Source organism: Telopea speciosissima, chromosome 2 (assembly GCF_018873765.1).
Source record: "Telopea speciosissima isolate NSW1024214 ecotype Mountain lineage chromosome 2, Tspe_v1, whole genome shotgun sequence".
Taxonomy (NCBI): Eukaryota; Viridiplantae; Streptophyta; class Magnoliopsida; order Proteales; family Proteaceae; genus Telopea; species Telopea speciosissima.
The window spans coordinates 78,574,759-78,598,012 of record NC_057917.1 but is presented as its reverse complement, the minus strand read 5'-3'; the positions used below and the strand labels follow the sequence as shown (position 1 = coordinate 78,598,012).

At 38.3% G+C, this 23,254-nt stretch overlaps 1 protein-coding gene across 2 annotated transcripts; it reads right to left on the bottom strand.

Annotated features, from left to right (window-relative positions):
- Positions 1–449: 449 nt before the first annotated feature.
- On the bottom strand, positions 450–9,344 carry LOC122651349 (cold-responsive protein kinase 1-like). 2 transcript variants are annotated; one of them, XM_043844712.1, is made up of 7 exons: positions 9,103–9,344; positions 7,010–7,151; positions 6,318–6,433; positions 5,985–6,195; positions 4,591–4,825; positions 3,649–3,799; positions 450–1,126 (listed from the first exon to the last, which is right to left on the bottom strand). In XM_043844712.1, exons 2-7 carry the CDS (start codon positions 7,080–7,082, stop codon positions 686–688), a joined length of 1,227 nt encoding a protein of 408 aa, XP_043700647.1. In that variant the 5' UTR covers positions 7,083–7,151; positions 9,103–9,344; the 3' UTR covers positions 450–685. The 2 variants fall into 2 exon arrangements, with proteins under 2 accessions (XP_043700647.1, XP_043700648.1); XM_043844713.1 differs by having other exon boundaries at positions 450–1,096; positions 9,103–9,341.
- Between the last annotated feature and the right edge of the window lie 13,910 nt (positions 9,345–23,254).

The following is a 23,254-nucleotide window of genomic DNA, read 5'->3' as shown; positions in this document are numbered from 1 at the left end:
TAGATCCATGCCGGTTCGAATCCAATCGGGATTGAAATCCACGGGGTCTCCCGATTCCATTCTTTTAAGTCCATTGGGTCCACAGATAACTTTATAGTGGGGGTGATTTTCTTTTATCTTTTTGAGGGTCAAAGATGAGGTAGTGTGTTAAAGTATGCGTAACCAGCCAAGCTGGGTTGGACAGATGATGAATTTCTTTATAAAACCAGACCAGAAGCCCGGCATTTGATATGTACCAGAAACACAAGAGTGGCTGAACATTTTTGAACTAAAATCTGAATGTTCTACCTTGTTCTGAGTGAGTTTGAAAAAAATATAAAAAGGAAAAGGGAAGTCATTACTTTGAATAGGACACCTGGTTAATTCTATAAATTTCTTTCACCTTTGAAACTACAATGGTTCATTGTTCTTTGTGTACATAAAGACTTCTTTTTTTGTGGGAATAAGGATTAAAATGAGAAGAAGTTGGTAACACCATGGTACTTAACTCATCTTGACATACCTGTCTGAAGTTTATACACATTTTAACATATCAAACAGTCCTCATTTACAAGATTACCTTCCTATATAGACCACTGTAAACAATTAAAATGAAAAAATAATAATAATTAATGGGCTTACACAAAAATTTACATAACACAAGAAACCTGGAAAATCTGCAGGGGATTTGTAGTAATGACTTCTCTCAGTTACTTCTTTCATATATGGAGTTGAAGGTCATGGTGGCATTTGTTGTGTTGTTATATGTGGAAGTGGTGTTTTCTGATGAGAAGGATGAATTATCCACCTTGTCTGATCCAGAGGATACTGTGTCAGATCTAATTTTCGCATCAGTCTTTTCTTTCTGGGGTCCTCTGACTTTGAGATCCATGAAATCAGAGATAAGACCTGGTTTCATTATCGTCATGCCCTCAACATTCACCTCACCTGTTAGCATCTCGACCACAGTTGACATTGATGGCCGGAGCTTAGGCGCATCCTGGGTGCACAGCAGGCCAATCTTCAAGATCCTGCATGCTTCCTCAGCATCAAAAATCCCGTTCAATGATGTGTCAACCAACTCCACAAGCTCCCCCCGCTCATGTAACACCCATGTCTGCAAGAGGAGAATTCCCACAAAGGGTGTCTTAGCCACCATTGGAGATCTTTAGAAAATTGGAATAAATAATCTAACACAAGCAAACCACCGTTAATAATATGGCTTCAAAGTCCTTAATGAGATATTTCCAAGGGCAAATCTAAGTAATTACCAAGCATGAAGGACAAGTCAACAAGCTAGCACATGCAGAAATTAGATACAGAATTTAATGGGTTGCACCCCATCTCAGTTCAGGAACCAACATAATAAAATGACAACCACCGACCCAAAACAAAGCGGGTAAATTACACTTGAGGTACCAAACTTTCAGAAAAACTACATCTAAGATACCTCGTATGTTAACACAAGCATCATGAAACACGAAGAAACAAAACAGATTCAAGCAGGGTGACACAGATTTAACGTGGTTCACACACCAATTTGATGTACTACATCCATAGGCGAAGCTGAAGATGATCCACTATGTGATGGAAGAAAACCCTAACACAAAAAAAATGCTAAATCACACCTCCAAAAGCTCCGGGCTTGGGCCTATCAGGCCAAGCCCTCAGCTTACAATAAGGTAATACACCTCCAAAGGCTCGGCCCAAGCCCTCCGCTACCTCTCTCTCTCTCTCTCCACATATTCTGCTTCCTCCCGGATCCAACTAAAATACAAATACAATCAGGAATGCCATCAATAGAAAAACAATGCAACAGTTTCGTAAAAGGCAAAGCCCACAATGGCATAACCAAATGATTGTTTGGCAGCCTCGTTGGGGACGATATAGGCCTGCATTTGAACGAACTCATCTCAGCCATGTTGGACTCGGACCTGAATCGATGTCTCTTTCTTGAACGACGTGTGGAGGAGCTTCTGCACCCCATGCTTTTTTGTTCTGGAACTGCTCAACAGATTTCCAATCTTCAGCTCCTCCACACTGTCACCTGTCTGAGGCATGTTTTCATTTCTATTAGTCAGATTTTTATGAGCTTCCTTTCAAGCATTCAATCACCAACAACTCTACTTCCCTCGTGGATGTCCCCATGGTCATCTTTACTGCTTCCACAAGGATAATGGTGGAACCTCAAGCATCAAACTGAAAACTAGAAACCCACCAAGTCCAAGTCCTGCAAAGCTGTGTGATCAAATTGCAATTATATCAAGCCTTCGGTTTAGGCTCAGTACTGGTCATTTCCATTGAAACTTGGGAGTCATAGAACACATCTTCTACTAATTCAAATCCGAAGACCAACCTGAAATTGCTCCTGTTCATCGAGAATCCAAGTGGAGACGACAAAGAGTAGAGAGATAAAAGGGAAAAAAGGGATTGAGTGAAAACTATCACAGAACTCAGGAGCCCTGAAGTGAATCGTCACCAAAGTGATAAAGTTAAAGAGAGTGAAACGTCATCTGGGTTCGGAGATGAGATGACATTCTGAGTGAAGCAGCACTTGGGCTTCCAGAAGATTGTTAAGGAAGAGAATCAGAAATCTCTCAGATGACGAACAATCTTTGTCACCTACAAAATAGAGAAAGGGGGAGAGAGGAGCTGTTTTCGTCTCTGCAGCTCCTTGATGGCTTCACAGAGGAGGCTTGTGCAGATTACAGGAATGATGGCAGAAGCAGTATGCAGTGAGTCAGAGACCTGTTCGTTCTTTACCGATCTTGTGGGTGTATGCTGCAGCAGATTGGCCAGAGAAGTGAAGGTTCTGCTATCTATAGGCAAAGTTGGAAACATCATTTAAAAAAAAAAGCGCACCCTAAACTTAACATTTATAAAATGTTAGGTATCCCAAACATAATATTTCAAACGCGAGGTACCCCATACTAACTTTCTCTAAACATTAGATACCCCAGGTATAATTTACCCTAAAAAGAAGAGAACAAACACCCTACGGTCCTGAAACTAAACAGGTACCATGCAGAAGTTACATAGGTAGGCAGAAGTATCATATCTCTATACTTTTCAACTTTATGCAGTATATGATAGATAAAAGGTCAGGTCACAAACTTTTCTTCTTCATGCAACTTTTTCCTCCCATCATGTGTCTCAAATCCTTTGCACAGTTCAATATGAGTCACACTACAAGATTTTGGTTTCCATGACTTTTTATGACATTATAGTCTCTCCAATTTGGGGAACATAGTTACATACTAATATTCCTTGGTAGAACTGGTACAAATGTATTCCAGTTTTTATGGCCAGATAAATCTACTAGTGGAATATCAAGAAAGTCTATCGGATCAAATAATAGAGGAACATCATCCACTGATCCATCAAGGAAGTCTGGTGGGTCAAATACCATTGCTTTCGATGAATGTAATGTCCAATACATCACAAGTAATTGGAAGGATTAGAGGGAGAACATTACTAAAGCAAATCTATTCGACGCAACTAGCAAATCAATAGAATGGTTTTACAATCCTGCTTGTGCTCCATGTGAAAATGCTCTCTTACCAGCTATAGCAAATTTAGCTAACATTAATGCTACAAATTTGTGCACGAAAAGACATCATCTCAGGGCAAAACATTGAGAAGGCTCACAGGTTTTCAAGAGTACATTACCCTTTCAAGAAGATATTGTTCTTCAACAGGTAACCGTGTGTTGGTGTTGCATCTGCCACTTACTATTTCAAGGAGGAGAACCCCAAAGCTATAAATATCTGCTTTACGTGTCAATTGTCCCCGTATTGCATACTCAGGTGCCAAATAACCTCTGCAGTAAGGAGATGAATATAAAGGATCACATATAAAAAAGGTATATTGGAGAATGAAAGTGTGTGGAATCAAAAACAAAAGCTAACTTCTATAGGCTAATCCTATATTCAGATAAAACGTTTTTGGTCAATCGTAGCAGCCAACATTGATCTGGCCTTGTTCCAATGCTATGCTGTTAGAAGTACAATTGCAGACTTTGAAGATACAAAGGCTACAGCAACTTAGATTCATTTCTGCTGCTGCATTCAATGATTATGGTGTTGAAGTCCAAAAGAGAGTCATGAAAATCTTAGTTCAAAGGACCCACATACACTCCGACATTCATAGACAAATAAGTGGTGAGAACAGTGCAAAGAATCTGGAAGGAAAATGCCACACGGGCCAACTATTCATGACTCTGTCTACTGTAAAAAACAAACAGATTATGAAAGTAATCACTGGACCAACATCATTTTGAAAAATAGAACTGATTAACAGTCCAGAAAAGTCCTAGCAGATGATTACAATAGTGTACAAGCTCAACCTTTTCGCATATACCTTTTGATTGAGATTGTGAGAATGCGAAATACAGATGCCCATTCCTTCATAAGGACCACTAGTCCAAAGTTGGTTATTTCCAGTATAACTCTTATGTTGGTAAACAACCCTAATCGCAAGCCTTAATGCTGCATTAAGGCACTATTGGGTTAATGTAATGCAGCGTTTCTACACCAAGATGACTGAGAAATTGATGTTCACTAGCAAAAAGGAATAATTTTGACAAGACTAAAGTGGATCCTTCAAACTCACATTGTTCCGGCAACACGTGTACTGACATGTGTCATGTTGACTGGAATAAGCTTTGCGAGACCAAAATCCGAAATTTTGGGATTGAGGTCTTTATCAAGGAGGATATTGCTTGCTTTGATATCTCTATGAACAATACGAGGTCGAACTTCCTCATGAAGAAATGCTAGCCCGCGTGCAATACCAATACAAATTTTATAACGTGTTTTCCAATCAAAGTGGATGCTACTGTGGCTTCCTGAAATAAATAGGACAAAAAATCACAATGGCTTACAGTTATAGATTCTGAAAAATCAATTAGAAGCACAGTAATTGATAAAAGTAATATTAATACATATCCTGATTTCCTCTTATCCAATTATCAAATCCATATTCTTATGTTTCAATTAAAGGTGGAAATTGACAGGTTCTGGTGGGTTGAGAAATGATATCTCAGGCCACAAGCCAGGCCTGAACCAGCCCGATTATTAAATTGGCAGGGGGAAGGCATGCCCAAAAGCCCACCATACTAATCAGGTGAGTTCAGTGACCAGCTTAAGATAAGTAATAAAATAAACAATAATTTAGCTTAATTTTAATTATTTTGTAATGGGCAAAAGTTTCTCTAGTCTGGCAAGAGCAAGACTAGAGGGTACACCTCTAGCTGGCACCAAGTTTTGCCACATGGAAGGGTGTGATGGAAATTTCAATTTATAGAAATCTAGAAAATGGATTAGGTTGGCCACATGTCAATTCCAGACTCAGATTTATCCATATATCCTCTCATGTATTGGCAGATTCCCACTTATAGTCATTCAATTCCTTTTAGAAAAGCTGCAATGTTCATTGATCTTCAAAGTTTCATTTGCCACTTGGCCAACTCTATTTTGGGAAGAAACTTGACATGCAAACAGGAGACCTAGGGGCATACCTGTCTACAAAATTTCAGCTCTATCAAATCTGCTCCATGGTAGATAATTGCGCTAGTCTGCCAGACTAGAAAAACTATTCCCTATATCAGGATAAAAATATGTTAATGGGGAAATTTGGTTAGTTTGGGATCAGGGATGGAATCGGAGGGTTACACTTACCCCATTAAGCCATGAGGGTAAGGCAGGCTTGGAGGCTGACAGATTTGCCAACTCTCATTCAAATTTCATGTTTTTGTATGTACTTAATCAAACTTCTAAAATAGATAGAAATTTTAATAAAAACATTTATCATTATAAGCCAATATATTTTCAAAACAAAATATATAAGAAAATTTTCAACTGCTAAGAATATTAAACAAGAAAATCTATCATAGAAGCCTCATGCAGTATGGTGTCACAGAATTGGTATCACATTTAAGAAACTATTTGATATGCTATGCATTTTCACAGTAAGAATTTTCAAACCAAGTATGAAAGTGGAATTACCAAGGAAAGTCTGTGCAAGACTATTATTCTCAAGGTAGCCATACACCAAAATTCTATGGATTCCTTCCACACAACAACCATACAACTTGACTAGGTTTTCATGCTCTATATCTGATATCATTTTTAACTCTGTCAGGAACTCTCGAACCCCTTGCCTTGATTCGGCTGATAGTACCTTGACAGCAACAACCTTACCATCTCTAAGCCTTCCCTGAGCATAATAAAAATTTGGGGAGATGTAAGAAGCCATATGAGTCATTGAGAAACCATTTTGAACAATTAGAATAAAGGTAAAATTGTTTTAATAAAATGTGAAAACTTTATGCAATATACCTTGTAGACACAACCAAAACCCCCTTCCCCTATTTTATTTGCTTGACTAAAATCACCAGTAGCATTTTTCAATTCTCTGTAAGTGTACTGTGTAACATTCTGGATGCCTGAAACCTCTGAGGAAATATGAAACTGGTTAACTGATGGTTAAAGATAAAAGTTAAAGAATGAAAGATGCATAATATGGAATGTGAAAAGGGCAGAAGAAATCGAAACACAAAAACACAAGAAAGATACAAATATATTCTGAACAAAATTAAAATAAATAAAGAACTAAAGTTTCAAAATCCAGAAAGCTGGACAGGAGAGGAACACGCTAAAAGAAAACAGGCTCTGGTTTGAGCACTCGGTGCGTTTTCTGTTTCTTCTTCTTGGGAAGTCCTTTATTAAAGATTACAACACCATTCAAATGCAGAGCTTCAAGGAATTACATCAATACCAGTTTAGTTAATAGAGCTTATTGAACACAAAAGATGCATGATGTACATATTTTACCAAACAATCCCCTTCACCAAACACACCCAGAGGATTCTGTGTGTGTATGTGTGTGCACGCGCGCACGCACATATGTTTGACTAATAAAATTATAGGCAAAAAAATGGATCAACTTCAAATAAGTATAAGCATTAAGCCTTGTAATCCTCTTGAGAAATTATTCAATCCCATAAGTTTCTTGCTTGTTAGGTGGTTACCTTCATCAAATTCAACAGTTGCTCTAGCTGAAGAAGATTCCTTCTTTCTCGACAAGAAAGAGAAACAAGTCATTACTACAAAAGGCACACCACTTACAAGCTTTCAATGTCTAGCAATCGTCAGCTCTAAAGAATCCAAAACCTGCCAATATGAACCACAAAGAACAAAATGTTATCAACCAGCCTTACTGAACTCAGGATGATGTTTCCACCATATCTCACTGATAAAGGAAGAATTCAGTTAATTTCTTGGTCAAAGATAGAAAATATTAATGGTTTTGCAATTCACCTTTAAATACCTTGTTTGGCAGCAAAAGCTTTAGTGCTATAACCAATAACTTCCAATTAAACCATTATGAGATATCTTGTGAATACTTACTCCATTGATGAATGAAGCAGAATAGTGTTTTTTTTTTTCTTTTTCCCCCCCAGTAAAGAGTGAAGCAGAATAGTTGACAGTTTTAGGAACCAAGAGAACCTAGGAAGGACTAGCCATTTGCATCAAGAATGCAGTTCCTAGATTGCTTTAATCAGCTTTCTTTCTTTGCTTATAGGTCAATATAGCTTTCATTTCTGCCATAGCGGAAGCAACAAGCTGGCTTTCACTTGTGCAACAATTGATAAATCATACGATCAAGTCTCCCATGATATAGTAAAAATGAACCATTGAAGCAGCAGTATAAACTACGAGGTCATCTTCAGATTCATTAACCTTATAATAGCTATCTTATAACAGAGGAATGCTTATTCATAATGTATCTGATGGGATCAGTCTCCTAATGCCACAATGTCCACCCAGTGTTGTTTCCATCAATTCAGCCATTAAGGAGGATCCAACCAGAGGCATTAAGAGGCAAAGGGTTGAAGCAATTCCTCCCCCATTTATACAAGTAATATGGCAAAACACTAATAGCTGAGAACAAATCAAGCAAATGAAACTGTTAGCAGTATGGTAATTCCTCAAAACCAATAATTATTCCCTTTTAACCTATCAAAAATAATAATAATTATTCCCTTTTGTGGGACTATAAAGTGTGAAAGGGGAAAAATGAATCCCCAGTTTCACTTTGGAAATCATTAACTTCCAAAGAAAGTATTCATTTAGACTATGAATAAGAATCCAATCACCAGTTCTAGACCTCTCAACATAAAGAACTGGATCAAAAAAAAGCCCAAAAAAAAAAAAAAAAGAAGGGGGGGGGGGGGGAGGGGACTTAAAGAACTGGAGAAAGGCATTCTGTGTGAACATCCTGCACTTCTCATTCTCAATCATACAGCTCTCGATCCAAAAAAAAATACAGGAAATAGAATAAACATAATAGAAGTAACTCCATGGTCTAAACATTTTCACTTCAGCACATCTACTTCTTTAAAGGGTCATGGTCTAAGCATTTTAGTGGACCTATTATGAAGTTTCGATCAGACTATTGATTAAAATGAAATCTAGAACCTCTGAATTCTACCCAGTGAGTCAAAGTCAAAGTTACATAGGAAAAAAGAGGGGAAGCTCAAAATCTGTTTGATCCATCACAATCCTGCACTTAACATCCGAGAATCATTTCAAATGGAAATGAATATCAAAATCCTATAAGGGAATTATACAGTCATCTGCGAATTATCAAATCCCTATATGGGTTTATGCCCAGTACTTTCCTAAATCCAGAAAGGGAGGAAGATCTGAATTGCAAGACCATATTTGCAGGAACAGCAACTCTTCAAAAGGGAAAAACTGACATCTTGTTTGTTTGTGAACTGAAACAAACAAGAGAAATCCCAAGAGACCAAATTTAAAAACTCAATATGTCAAATAATCTGAAAATCCCACCAACATCCACAACTCCCTTCAACAACCACACCAAGCAAATATATCATTCACTCAAAGAACAGAAGTAAACAAGAACAATCCCAACAGCCCACCACTAAAAAAACCTCAAAATTTTAGAAACCCAGAATCTCAACTAGCCCCAAAAGTCCATTAACATTTGCAACTCACTTCAACAAATCACACAAAAAACCAGAACATCCAACCCAAAAAAAAAACAGAATCCAAGGAAAACCATCGACATTCTAAGGATCCCAGGTAGGTAATTTACCTTCAAGGCCAGTTTGAAGCAGCATAGACCAAGAAAGAGATCGCCGAAGAGATAAAGAAAGAGAGAGAGAGATGAAAGGCGCGCAGGTTTATATCTTCCACGTTGACGCACAAGGGGACGAGAAAGAGAGAGAGAGAGAGAGAGGGAGGAGGAAGCTTTCCTCAGCCACGGATAGTAATAAGCTCTGCTTCTGAAATTTAGATATCTTTAAAAGTCCTCGAAGGGCTGCGTACGATCTTTGAATCTCCCAAAGACTAGAGAAGAAAACACAGAGTTGAGAAGTCAAGACTCAAGACAAAAAAAATCCGCGTAAACCGCAATGCAGATGGGCAAGTGAAAACTGTAGAACTTAGGCGTTAATCTCTATGCTGTACTCCTATCCAAGACCATGGGATTGGAATCATGAATGAATTGTAAACTGAACTCTATACATTAGATCAGAATCTTTATTTGAGTCAAATCAAGCACCAAAGATTCTAATCCAACGATTTTCACTTGGTCGAGCAGGTCCAATTCTATTATATGTTCTTTTGGAGGAAAACAATTGGGGCTTAGGGGAATGGGAATCTGTAATCTTTGTATTTCAAACAAGCTGTTAGAAGTTTGAACCCAAGAAGCATATTGGGAGAATCATATTGTATACAGGGATCTAATGCGATTTGGTTTCTCAAGATTTATGCTTCTAAACCATGAGCTTTTAGAGTTTAGAGGTGTGTGGAAGACCTATAAAATTAGGCCTGCAATAGGATCGGGTTGGGCTGGGCTGGGCTGGGCCTTTTAAAACTCAAGTTTAACCCTGAGCCCCCTTAGTTAGGCTAGCCTCGGCTTGTCTGACATGGGGCCAAGAAAATTCAATCCTGACCCGCCCTCCTGATTGGCCTTGACCATGGGGGAAAGGAGATGGATGGGCAGCCCTGGCTAGAAAGAAGAAGAAGAAAAAGAAGAAGGAAACAAGGAAAGAAGAAAGAACAGGAAGAAGAAAAAAGAGTCGGGTTGGGCCGTGTCGGGCTCAGCCCGAGGCCTCAACCTTAGCTCAGTCCTACTTGATTCAGGGTCAAAAATTCCCAACCCTAACCCACCCTTAGAGTCAGAATATCTCAACGTAGGCTCTATTCAGGCTCAGGGTGGGTTCGGCCATCAAGGCCAAACTTGCACCCCTATAAAAAATATACTATTTTGATTTCAATTCCAATAAATTATTTTTTAAATGATTGTTTACAAAAGTTAAAGCTCTAGTTAATCATGAAGTGCTGATAGATTAGTGCATGCTAAGTTCATCTCTGGAAGAAATTATCTCTAAAATATTTTAGTAAAAGGTAAAAAGATCGCCATGTTGGCCACATCAAATACTCTCGATCTCTCATATGTATTTATTATTATTTTTCTTTCTCTGACCCAGCACTAATTGCCTCTCCCATTGGTGTGCTTCCAATCCGGCGGCGGCGTAGTGATCCTCCTCCTTAACCGAAAAAAAGTAATCCACAACTAAACACTAGTTTTCCTTTGCCGTGCCCGTAACGACAAGCTTGTAGCGAGGTAAGAATGTAAGATTGGTCCCCAATGAACGTGATTAGTGCTGCTCATAGAGCCTGTGATGATTTCTTATCTGCCGGTAACATATCTACAGGAGCTGTACAGGTACATGGAGTGCATCAAGCATTGGTTTAGCAACCTTCTACAGCTGGTTATATGAAATTGAACTATGATGCTTCATATAACTCGGATAGCAAGCGCAGTGGTATTGGTTTCCTTATACGGGATCACAATGGCCGGACTAGATTGGTGGTGTCGAATCCCGTTCCCTTCTCGGACATGATTGGTGAGGCTTTATCAATTCGAGAAGGCTTTCTGGAGGCAATATATGAAGGCACACTACAGTTGATGGTGGAGAGCGACAACTAGGAGATCATATCTTGCTTGCAAAAGAAAGGAAAGGAATCGACATTGTCTATAAGGTCGATTGTGGAGGACATTAGACACCTCAGTTTCTATTTTGATGCTTGTGATTTCCATTACATTCTAAAGGCTACTAATATTTTGGCGGACACCCTTGCTAGGAGGGTCCAATCCATTACGGATATGATTGTTTGACCTAACTCCGATCCTTGCTTTGATGTTCCCTACTGGAACAACGATCATGCTGTGATCCGTTTCTCTTTTAATGGATTATCTTTCTACCAAAAAAAAAATAAATTACATACTAGTTTATAATTTTTTTTTTTGGGGTACGAATACTAGTTTATACTTTGTAGCATAAAAAAATGTAATAGCATTAAAAAAAAAAAAAAAAAACAAAAAACAAACCTAATTTGTAGTAAGGGATGAAAAAAAGAAATAATAAACTCGGTATCTCTCAATTACACTGCCCGTACTTGACGTCAAGTACATGTATATCTAATAGAAGGAGGTGGATCCGACGTGGACCCCATCTTGGGCAGTATGTTCAGCAGGGGGTAGGATAGTCATTTCTACCTCCTCTATTAGATGTCCTTGACGTCAAATACGGACAGTGTAATTGGGAGGATAAAGATCCCATCCACCCTTGCCTCCTGTGTTCCCATTGACTTGACATGAGAGATTTCATTCCACACAAATGCCCCTAATTTAATTTGAATATTAATTATTTTTATCAGATTAATTTGAATTTGCAAATTTCTTAATCATGACAACTACTTGCTTCATGTCAATACCAATTTTATGAGAGTTGTGAATGAGTTGGGTCAACCCAAGATTTTTTAATTTAAGGTTGGGAATAATATGATAAAATTGTTTTTATGTATTGGTTTATCAGAAAATCGTATTGTTATTAAATGATGCATTGGTGAACCAAAACCAAAGCCCTCGTGTTAAAGACATTACAATCAAATCATCAATCTATTAAGTTGGTTTTAAGATCAGCCACAAAGCAATTGAGGACCAACTAAGGGTGTTGATCGGTCCGGTTTGGTTCTGATTTTTCGGTTCATTTTAGGATATAATATGTACAACTCAAACCAAACTGGGGAACCTGAATACTTTTTCATAACCTTAAACCGAAATCTATTGGGGTGTCAAACGATTGGTTCGGCTCGGTTTCAGTCCGGGCTGAATCAGTTTCGGTTTTAGAATGGTGAGACCAAAATAAACCGTTAAGAAATCTCAGTGTTCGGTCAATTTTGATTTCGGTACGATCGGACCGATTCTTAGGGCTTGATTGAACAAAAACTATTCCTCATAGAGTTGTAGACTTTCTTTGAGTAATTTCAATTTAGTCGGCTCCTATCTTTATGGCTTTAAATTAATAATCATGCACATGGAATAAGAAATTATTTCAATAACATTGACACCTTAAGGAGAGCCTCACAAATGAAACGTGATAAAATGATATTGTTTATTAAAGAGACATCAGGTCATTTCAGATATAGAGATAGATATAGAGATACTAGCATACCTTGCCTTGATGGCTTAATGTGTACATCATTTTTCATAAGTATATATAGGAGAATGTTTTCTATGCCGCAATGCAGGCTGCACCCAAGTACATGACCTGCCACTCAGAGGGGCAGGATGGTCATTGTGTCCACCCCCATGTGCTTAGACGTAGCCTACGTTGCGGCACAAAGAACATCACCCCTATATATATATATATATAGGTAAAAAGAAGGTTGCTTGGTCACACCACCTACACCCTCACACATGGGTGGTGAATTGACCACCCCACCCCCCATATTGGATGTTTGGGTGTGCGCTCTTATTGGTCCCCAGTCCCATGCTCGTGTAAGAGCCACGTGACCAAGTAATGTGTGTGGAGAAAATTCTCTCTTCCATTTCTACTGTTTATGGGGGTGGGGCGGTCATTTTGCCCCCTCAGTGTCTAGGTGCAATGCATATACTCCGAGAGAGAGAGAGATTTGAATATTGATTTGAAAACCTAATTGGTCATTGAAGCATAACTAATTTATTCAAGCTTTAGGTGGGCTCCACTAAATTCAAACATAATGTAAAGTAATAACCAAACCACGTGCAGTTCCATCAGATTGACCAAATGGTTGTTATTGGAACACAATGTTGGTGTAAAATCTTGAAACAAGATCAATATTCAAAAAGTCACAAATGAGAAATAACTCAACAAGGATGAGTTTTGTTTGTGTATAAATTAGGGCCAAGAAGTTATGGGCCTTTCTTTTCACATTTGGCCATGACAAAAACAAACAGGACTTAGTCCCGTTTGCCAACGCCATGTCTGATCATCACAATATCACATTATAATTAGCTTTTTGTTTTTTCTTTTTGGTAGAAAGTAAACAATTTTATTAACGAAAACCCCTGGAGAAAGAGATATTACAAAAGTTAAAGTACAACCAACTAGAAATGAAAGAGGGGAAGCAGTCCTCCCATGAAAGAGATTTTTGAGAAGAAGCCCCAAAATCTGCCAAGGCATTAGCAACGAAGTTCCCCTCTGTGAGTATGAAGAAAAGAGATTATAAAAAAAACCGTAAACAAATGCCAACAATCGCGAACACTATGCTCAATTCTCCAAGGGATGGAGGAATGGCTGCCTTTGAGGATATTAGCTATTGATTGCCCAAAATAGTATAACGGCTGTCTGGTTGCAAGGGTCATATTACCCTGGAATAGCTGCAAGCTTATTCACTGTTTGATTAATGAGGGAAAAGGTGTGAACCTGAAGGACAAATATAATATTGTATTATTTTGTGTCACCAAAAAGGGCAAAAATAAGTTACTGAAGGGGTCAAAGATTAAAAAAGAACTAGTAAAACTAATGCTTGGAAATCTGACTGCTAAAAACCCGTGAAAAACATGAGATAATCAATCACAAAAGAGTATGTTGACTAACTTTGACCAAATGACCAATCAGTTCAAGTTGGTTTGACTGTTTGGGCATGTTAGAACGTAGACTCAGGATAAGGATGTCAAATTGAAACCAAAATTGAAAAACAAAGTTGGAATCAAACTGAATAAAATTTGGTTACAACGTAGATCTGAAATGTAGAAATCAAATTTGGTTCGATTTCGGTTATAACATAGTAACCATCGGTTCGAACCAAAATCTAATCGAATTTGGGACTTATTTATTATAGTATATTAATATATTAATACATTTATAATACTAATATCTTACAACATAATATATTATACTATAGATATAATATATTAATATTTTATAATATGAGAGACAGTTATGAAAACAAACTTATGAGAAATTTGAATAAAAAAATCAAAGGGAAGAAAAAGAAAAAGTTAATTGGTACCTCTTTTGAATAAAAGAAAATTCAATTGGAAGATTCAACTAGGATTAAGATCCTATGCTATCGAGCTGCCCGGTAGGACAATGCTGCCAAGACACCATGAGGCATGCAATGTCCGCCTTACCCCTATCTAGGGGTGTCAATGGGTCGGTTCGGGTCGATTTTGGTTCGGGCTTTTCAGTTTCGGTGTGACTTTTATAGAAATCGAAACCAAACCATTAAGAAATGTTCGGTTCCGGTGCGGTTTCGATTTCGTGTCGGTTTCAATTTATGATAACGGGTTGATATCGATTTGGATTCGGTTTGGTACCGGTTTTATATAACTAGTAAGGTTCGGTTAGTGCTAATTTTTCTTCTCTTTCTCTTTTAAATACATAAAATATTTCAAATACAATGCATCTTTGTATCCTATGTCCTATGGCCTATGGATACAATTGGTTGGGTAATCACTAACAAAGGATATGAGATAAAGTGAGAAACCATCACAACACATTTAGGGGGCAATGGGGCATTAGGCATTTATTTATTTACTTATTTATCGGGTTAGGTCGGTTCGATTCGGGTTCGGGCCTAACGGTTTGGGCTACCAGTGCACCGTCGGGCTAGCCCAAACCAAACCAAACCGTTTGCCTCTCTGGATCCACAAACCGAACCCGAACCATTAAGAGTTCGGTCCAGTGTGGTTCGGGCTGGTTCGAGCCGGTTTCATCGATTCAGGTTGGGTATTGACACCCCTACCCCTATCCGAGCATTTTGCCCAAGTGGGGGTAAAGTAGACATTGCACACTTCACCGTGTCTTGACAGCATGATCCTGTCAGGCAACTCAGCAGTAGAGGATCCAATAAGGATAAACTTTTATGTTTAGAAAATCAGAAGCGGTGAAGTTGTAGGATGGGAAAGAGATTTGGGTTTGGGGGAGAAACACTTGGGGTTTAATTTAACAGATTTCTTTAATACAAAAGAATTTATGTTAATTTATAAAAAATGATTAATAAATAAAACATCCAATCAACAAGAGGCATCAAAAACAAAATTTATTGAATAAAAAGAAACAAGAATACGAGAGTGATATTTGGGGTGGGGAGGTTAGTTGGAACTCCATTTAGGGTATTCATTATTTCATTTGAATATATGATTAAAGGGAAAATGTTCTTTGAGCTGCCGAGGTAAGATATGCCAGCATGTATATATCTATTTTTATCCTTTTTACATGAAATGACCTTGCTGCCTTCCTATGTCTCCCTACTGCACTAATGTTGGTATTTTTTAGATAATTTTCCAATAATTAGAAACCGGGCTAGCATTGTGAGAGAGTAATTGACTAGGCTGAGCATTTTCTTGTGCGAGCAAGGTTTAAGGAATTGGTATTGGAACGGTCGACAATGAGTCCCAAATCCAGCCAATCTGATCGAGTAAACCTAAGTCATTTTATGTCCTATTCGGGTCAATTAGGATCAAAATCAATAGCGATAAATTTCAATTTCTTGAACCATGGGTGCAAGGAGTGAATCAATGGATCTTTGTCCCCTGCAATTCCCTGCCCAGTCGAGTTCCCCTAGTGCCCCTAACACAGGGGTGCAATGACCATTCTACCCCTGCCCAAACACTTTGCCCGGGTGGGATCCACCACCTTCTTATAGTCCTATTATTGGCACTAGGGAATTGGACCGGACAGGGAATTGTAGGAAATAATTTTCCATGAATCAACTGTCAAAAGATTTCCCTAGTGGGTGGATTCCTTGTTATTTCTTCCATGCTTGACCATTATTTGTTTCCACAATTAAGTCACTAAATTAGTTCTTCAATTTCTAGATTTAAAAAAACTGTTCCATTATTCAAAGGGAGAGGAATTATTTATTTATTTATATTTTATAGAATCCAAAGGGAGAGGATAACATAAAAAGAAAAAGGATACAATTAATTAACGCCCTCTAATCAGATGCTTAAGCTAATTTACAGGAAACATGGAGCTTTAAATGAGTTCTTTGATTGGAGAATATATATAAAAACAATGTTTCCTAGTAAACATATATACGCAGACCTTGTCAAGTCGGTTAAGTGTTAATTTGTTAGCAGACAAACATTATTAATTAATTAAAGAGGAAAGAACTCCAGTCTAGTATCGATCAGCTCAATGCCGTGTTTTATGTGGTTTAGTGTAGTCATCATTACTTAAGACAACTACTTCTTCAATAATTATTTACCTAATTATTGTACTACTCTTTGTTGTTGTGATTTATTAAACACTAAAACATAAAAGATAAAACTCCACTAGCAGCCAAAAAGTCCAACCTTTTGATCTAATTTATAATGGTGGAGATCTTTTGTTGGAAAAAATTCCTAAGACTTCCCAACTTCTAAATCCTTAATATAATCCGCGCGTGTAAGCTTTAATACTAATTAAAGGCATCAAGTAAACCAGTGATGTTCATACTTACATTAATGTCTACGTTTTGTTTGACTTTGTTGGGGGGTTGGAGAAGCCTTTTGTGGGTGTTTTTTAGTGCTTAACATGTATTTTAATGATTAGTTTTAAAGTATTTTTTTCCCTATAAAATAAAAAAAAGAGAAAAGAACGCTACCTAGCCATGTGGTTCCTATACCTGAAGTCCTGAATACAGGAGTGGGCAAAATTACCATACCACCTTTCTTGAACTAAAAAATCGCATCCATGTTGATGCCCCTACATGCAATCTCTTGCTCCCAAAAATTTTTTTTTTTTGGAAGTATTCTCCGTTCTCCCCCAACAAGCTACAGGGTTTGTTCTTTGATCTTTCGAAAAAATTAAAATTTTTTTTTTGATGAATTGATCTTTTGGAAGTTGTCTTGTTATAAAGCACCTTTGGTGTGGGAACTTTAATCCCACATTAGAAGTGGAAGAAGATGATGGGAGACTAATAAATAGAAATGGGAACTATAAGGGCAGGGTTCTTTGAAGATAGATATCTCTCCTTCCCATGGAAGATAAACTCGATCGAAACCTGTCAAAACCATCGAGTTAACTCGGTTTCGCAGGTTTCTGAGACAAGTTGAAGGGGGACTTTATAAAATCCCTAGATTTGACCGGGTTTCGATGGTTTCGACCATATTTTAGTAGTTTCGACACTTATGCCCATCGAAACTTGGCTCAAAACTAGGACAAACAGGTATTTATGCCAAAAACTGTCAGAAACCAGGACAAACACTTAGTTATGTCTAATATCATTTTCATTTACTTAAGATATTATTCATAAATAAGCAATTACTCCCTATTTGAATCCAATAAAAATAGTTAAAAAATTAAATTCCAAAAGAAAAAAAAATCAACCCCCCAGTTCAAGAATAAAAATTAGATTTTCGTCGGTAAGTGTAATTTTCAACTTTCTATTGGTAGGATTTTTCTCAAATCTTAAAATTCCGTATATCTTAATATGGTAAAACATTGCTAAAAACTAAAAGTGTGGTAAAATATTCATTTGTTTTGAAGTCCAAAAAAATATTTTCATTCAGAGAGATTTTGACAACATTCGCGCACATCAAATTAAGTTTGATCGATACATAACTCGTTCAATATAAATCGGATTTAAGCAATCTTGGACTTGTTGGAAAACTATCAAAACAAAGAATTCTAACAAATCCAAGATTGCTTAAATCTTATTTATATTGAAGGAGTTATATTCCGGTTAAACGTTATTCAATACCATGTCCAAGAACAATATATCGTATCAAACTTGGATAAAAAACACATGTAATATTTTTAGTATTCTCTATGTGAAACTAATGCATGGATTGGGTTTATAATGCTAAAAATAGGTAGCACAACAAGAATCAGGGTAAAAAAATAACTTCGGGGCCTCGAAACCAAGGTTCGAGTTTGCATGGAAAAAGTCCCAGGTTTCGACCAAGATATGGTCGAAACCGAGATGAACTCGGTGTCTAGCTGGTCGAAACCCGAGTTTTAGAACCTTGTTTCTTCCACATGATCATGGTCGAAACCGAGACGAACTCGGTTTCTGACTGGTCGAAACCCAAGTTTTAGAACCTTGTTCCTTCCACATGATCATGGTCGAAATCGAGACGAACTCGGTTTCTGACTGGTCGAAACCCGAGTTTTAGAACCTTGTTCCTTCCACATGATCATGGTCGAAACCGAGACAAACTCGATTTCTGGCTGGTCGAAACTCGAGTTTTAGAACCTTGCTCCTTCCACATGTCCTAGATTGATTCGAGGTATTTGTTACACACATGAGTGTATGAAATCCTTTTTGCTTCGAACTAGAATTTAAATTTTAGTTTTTCCTCCTCTTGGCGGAGGCTGGATTCATGAATTTTTATCACTTGCGGTTCCCCTACCCGGTACGGTTCCCTAGTGCCTCTAATAAAAGGGGGTGGACCCCACTCGGACAGTGTGTTCGGTCAGGGGGTGGAATGGTCATTTCAGCCCCCCCTATGAGAGGAACCGCACAACCGTACCGGTCAGCCCCCCATATGCCGACATCGGGTTTGGTGCATTAAGTGTTGCTCAAAGAGCAAATCGTGCCAAGGTTTGTCAAGACCCCATTGGAAACGGATCAAATCCTCTACTGCCGAGCTGCCCGGCAAGACCGTGCTGCACAAATACAACAAGGCAGAAAATGACCGTCTTACCCCTACCCGAGCGCCTTACCCGAGCAGGTATAAGGCAGTCATTTCCCATCTCGGCGTATCTGCGCAGCACAGTGCTACCGAGCAGCTCCGCAGTAAAGGATCCAAATTGATCGGACACACACTCCTTGTCCGACCCTTGACAAAACTCACTGGCATCGGGAGTTGGTAGTCCGACGCCGCCAAGTGCCTTTGGTGGGATTTTTATCCCCTCAATTTGCCTGCCCATCAATTTCCTCAATTCCATCTAATAGGAGGGCAGAATTGACCATCCTATCCCCTGCTCGAACACACTGCCCGGAGTGGGGTCCACCTCACTCTATTAGAGGGAATTGAGGAAATTGACGGGTAGGCAAAATAAGGTGATATTTTTCCCTTTGATGTCTCATATTTTACCGCGATGGATTTCCAATGTTTTTTTCTTGGCCCACCCTCTTGAGCAACCAGAGAAAAGGGCGAATGGCCATGATAGTTAGTGGTAAAGAAGCTGTTAGTCATGTGAAGTCATCCAAGTACCAGATTTAGTAGACGTGGAATTATTTCAAAACTATATATTTTCTTTGGTAAACATTCCCAAGACTATATTATCTTACTCCAACAAAAAATCTTATGGGATTATGTCATTAATTAAATCTGCAATGATTAATGGCAGCACATTACTATATTAATTGGTGGCCTTTTTTTAAGAAAATTTTTTGAATTGTTTTGAAGTCTGTTTCGTACTGATTTTTTTGTCACAAAATAAATTATTTAGGTTCCTTTGGAGCAGTTGTCGGGTAACATTCTCATTTTTTTATTTTTTTTCTGGGTAGAAGTTGCATTGTCATGTCTCTCTCAAAACATAAAATTTGATGAACAGGTTAACTAGAAGATACAAGTATATAATATAGTAAATTAAGCAACGTTGTCAAACAAGACATGAGTAAGATTCCAAATCATGGCCCGACCCACCGACCCGGATGAATCTAATGGTTGGGGATATGCAAATTCTGCTAGGGTTTTCTCATACAATAATCAATGTATCATCAACTACGAAATAATAAGAGATGTTAGTACACAGAACAAAATCACGAACTATATTTGATGTGGTTGAGTCATGCCACCAATCACTTTCTTTAAGATCATAGTCGTCTCCTATGGTGCAATATGAGTTTTTGCACATCAATCTCCAAAAAGAAACAAACGCACCCTTGGGATTTTTACTAGCTGTTGCACTTATTTACTAGGTCGTATTGGAACAACTACTTTCTTTAAGATCATATTTGTTTTTTGGATCACATTACTTAAAGGCATCAACCAAACCCAACCTTGGCAACTTTTTAGATCTTCTTAGAAGTTAGAATTAGAAAAAACGGGAAAAAAGACTGCTAACAGGTCATGTGGTTCCCACGTCTAGATACAAGAACACGTGAAATTATCGTTCAATCCCTAATGAACTAAAAAAAATCTCATTCAATTAAATGCTTCTGCACACATTCTTATTGACTCCCATGCTGCTACAACCACCACCACCAGATAGCCATCTCTTGCCCAAAAAAAAAAAAAATTAGAAACTTTTCCTTCAGACCAGGCTTTCAATTCTCTATTCAATTCACCTACGTCTTCAATTCTCTATTCAATTCACCTACGTCTTGTTTATCAAATGGGGGAAAAAAAGTGTTGTCCCAACCATATGGAATTGGAGTACAGATCGGGAATATTCACATACGTAAGCGTACATGAACAAATCACAACCGTTCAGAGATAAGGAATTAGAATCAAAGCAGTACAAGAGACAAACTACTAGCAATTCAATTAAATCATCAATCTTACATTCTTACCCAAGAAAACCAGAAAGTGTAAGACAAAGTTCTTAATAAACCTAAAAACAAAAACTATTTGGGGGATCTTCATGCCAATGCCGTATCTGCTGCAGATTGTATCAAACAGCAGAGTTCTTGCTCTACCTTAATTAGCTCCCACGTACTGCTCCATGAATGTTAGAATTTCGAAAGATGGAAATTGTTGGTTTAGTTCTTTAATTCATCCTTGCGACAACACAAGTCGAAGTCGAGGTCGACGTTGCAGTTGCAGTTGCAGTTGCATATACACCTTATCTCAGGATGAGCATCGTCTTGTCGAAACCAGTAGTAGAAAGGGAGGCAGACGAGGTATTCACCCGCGAAAATGGAGGCAGTGCATGAGAACACACCCATGGTGTCGTTAATTGGAAGGGTAAAGTACTACTGTTGCACTACTATAAACTCCCTATATGCGCAATGAGAATCAGAAAGAGAAGAGATCACAATGTGCATTCATGGGACATGTTTATTTATACTTAGTGGCATGGCTTCATCTGTTCCTTGTTACACTAGGATTTTTAATAAAAGTGTCTTCAGTTTCAATTATTTTTAGGGTTTTTTACCCCTTCACTCCTTCTCACATAACGATTAGGATTAGTGAAGGGCGCCAACTTCGATCAGGATTCCAAAAACCCTGAACTTCCAAACCCCGGTCATATGGAAAAACATATATATAGAAGAGTTGGCGAGTTCTAACATAAAGTGAGAAAACAAGTTTCATAGGGGTTGTTTGGGTTACAGAAATGGGCAACCCTAACCCGTTTGTTGAATTGGTATGTATGGGATTAGAAAAACATAACATGAAATGAACATTGGGGGTTCATCTGTTTGTGTATTAGCTTAAATCCTGTGTTTGAGCTTAATTATGAGTATGAGTTCAATAAAAGTTAATGAAGAGCATCGATCAGATCTTTATCTACATCAGCCATACTCACGTACAGAGCTTATAATAGATTCATTAATTTGATTTTAAATATTTAATTTTTTTTCTTGGGAGGGGATCACTGCCAGGCTGTGTGGCCCCAGCACCAGTGTTGGGCCAATGAGAGCATGCATATACGATGGAATTTTTCATCACGATGAAAAAGGTCATTTCACCCTTCCTCTCTATGTGTTTGGGTGCATATGCCACAGCCCGGCAGCCTTCTTTTTCCATTTTTTTTCCTTTCATGATGATAAAATAGATTTGGGAAAAAACCTCTGCCCAGGAGTGTAACTCATGCATCCATGCACATGATGGAGGTGAAATGATTGCCTTGCCCTCCATGAAAGATAGAAATCTCACCCCTATTGATGCATTTTTATATACTTTCCTATAAAATTTTAGGGAAAAGATTCTTGAGCCACCTCACTTCCCTCTTGTGTACAATTTCATTTTGTCGCATTAATGAGATGCGCTCCCATATAATGCTGCTTGTTTAGAGAATCTTTTTCAAAATTTTCATTTTATGAGCAATTTGGTTTAATTTAAAATAACATGTTGAATTCCACTAATTATCCATCTGTTGAGGCCACTTGCATAGACTAATGACTAGTTGGAATGTTTGAATAATTCAATCATAGAACACCTGCAACTTTTCCAACACACCCCCCCCCCCCCAAAGTAGGGGGAGATTATTGTTAGGGACTGCACTGAGACACAACCAACATGTTGCTCATAGTTCCCCAAGGCCTTCATGATTTGGACTCATTGGACTTGGTCTTAGTTTAGGGCAGGCCTGTTCAACTTGCCACTGTTGTAGACGATGAGCATGGCAGATGGCCCAGCCCGGCCCACCCTGTGAGCTCCACAAGGAGGAGGGCATATACGCAAATGGGGGAACTTCTTTGTGTGGAGGGGGGAGGGGTTGGGGATGGTAAGCCTTCAAAAGGTTGATGATGGTAGAGACATGGCAAGGGGTATGACGATTCATCCAACTTGTTTGTACATGACATACCTGAAATCGAGATGTCTCCCTGTGAAGACAAGAATCCATAACAATATCTTACTACAACCATCCAAGATCCTTACCATCACCACAAACACAACCATATTCAATAGCTATTCTTGTGTACAACTCCTCAGCTTTAAATAATAACACGAGAGAGAATCAAAACCTGAAAAAGCGAACTTCAGGAGTAAAAATAAAACATAATAATTTATTGGGAAAGAGATCGCTGCCTGGGCCTCTAGAGACTGTACAAGTGGGCTTCCGCCTTCCAATGGGGGCAGCACATTACTTTTGCACATTTCTGTGTCTAGGTACAAGAACCACGCAGATCACGCGACCAGGTAGCTTTCTTTTTCCCTAATTAATTATAAAATAGATTATGGATAAGGAGCAGCAGAAAGATAAAGGGTTCCAAAAGGGAAGGGAAGGGCTGAGTACTGCCTCCTGTCCATGATTTGGGGCTTCTCTTTTTCTCTCAACTTTGGGGCTATTTTTATTGACACGAAT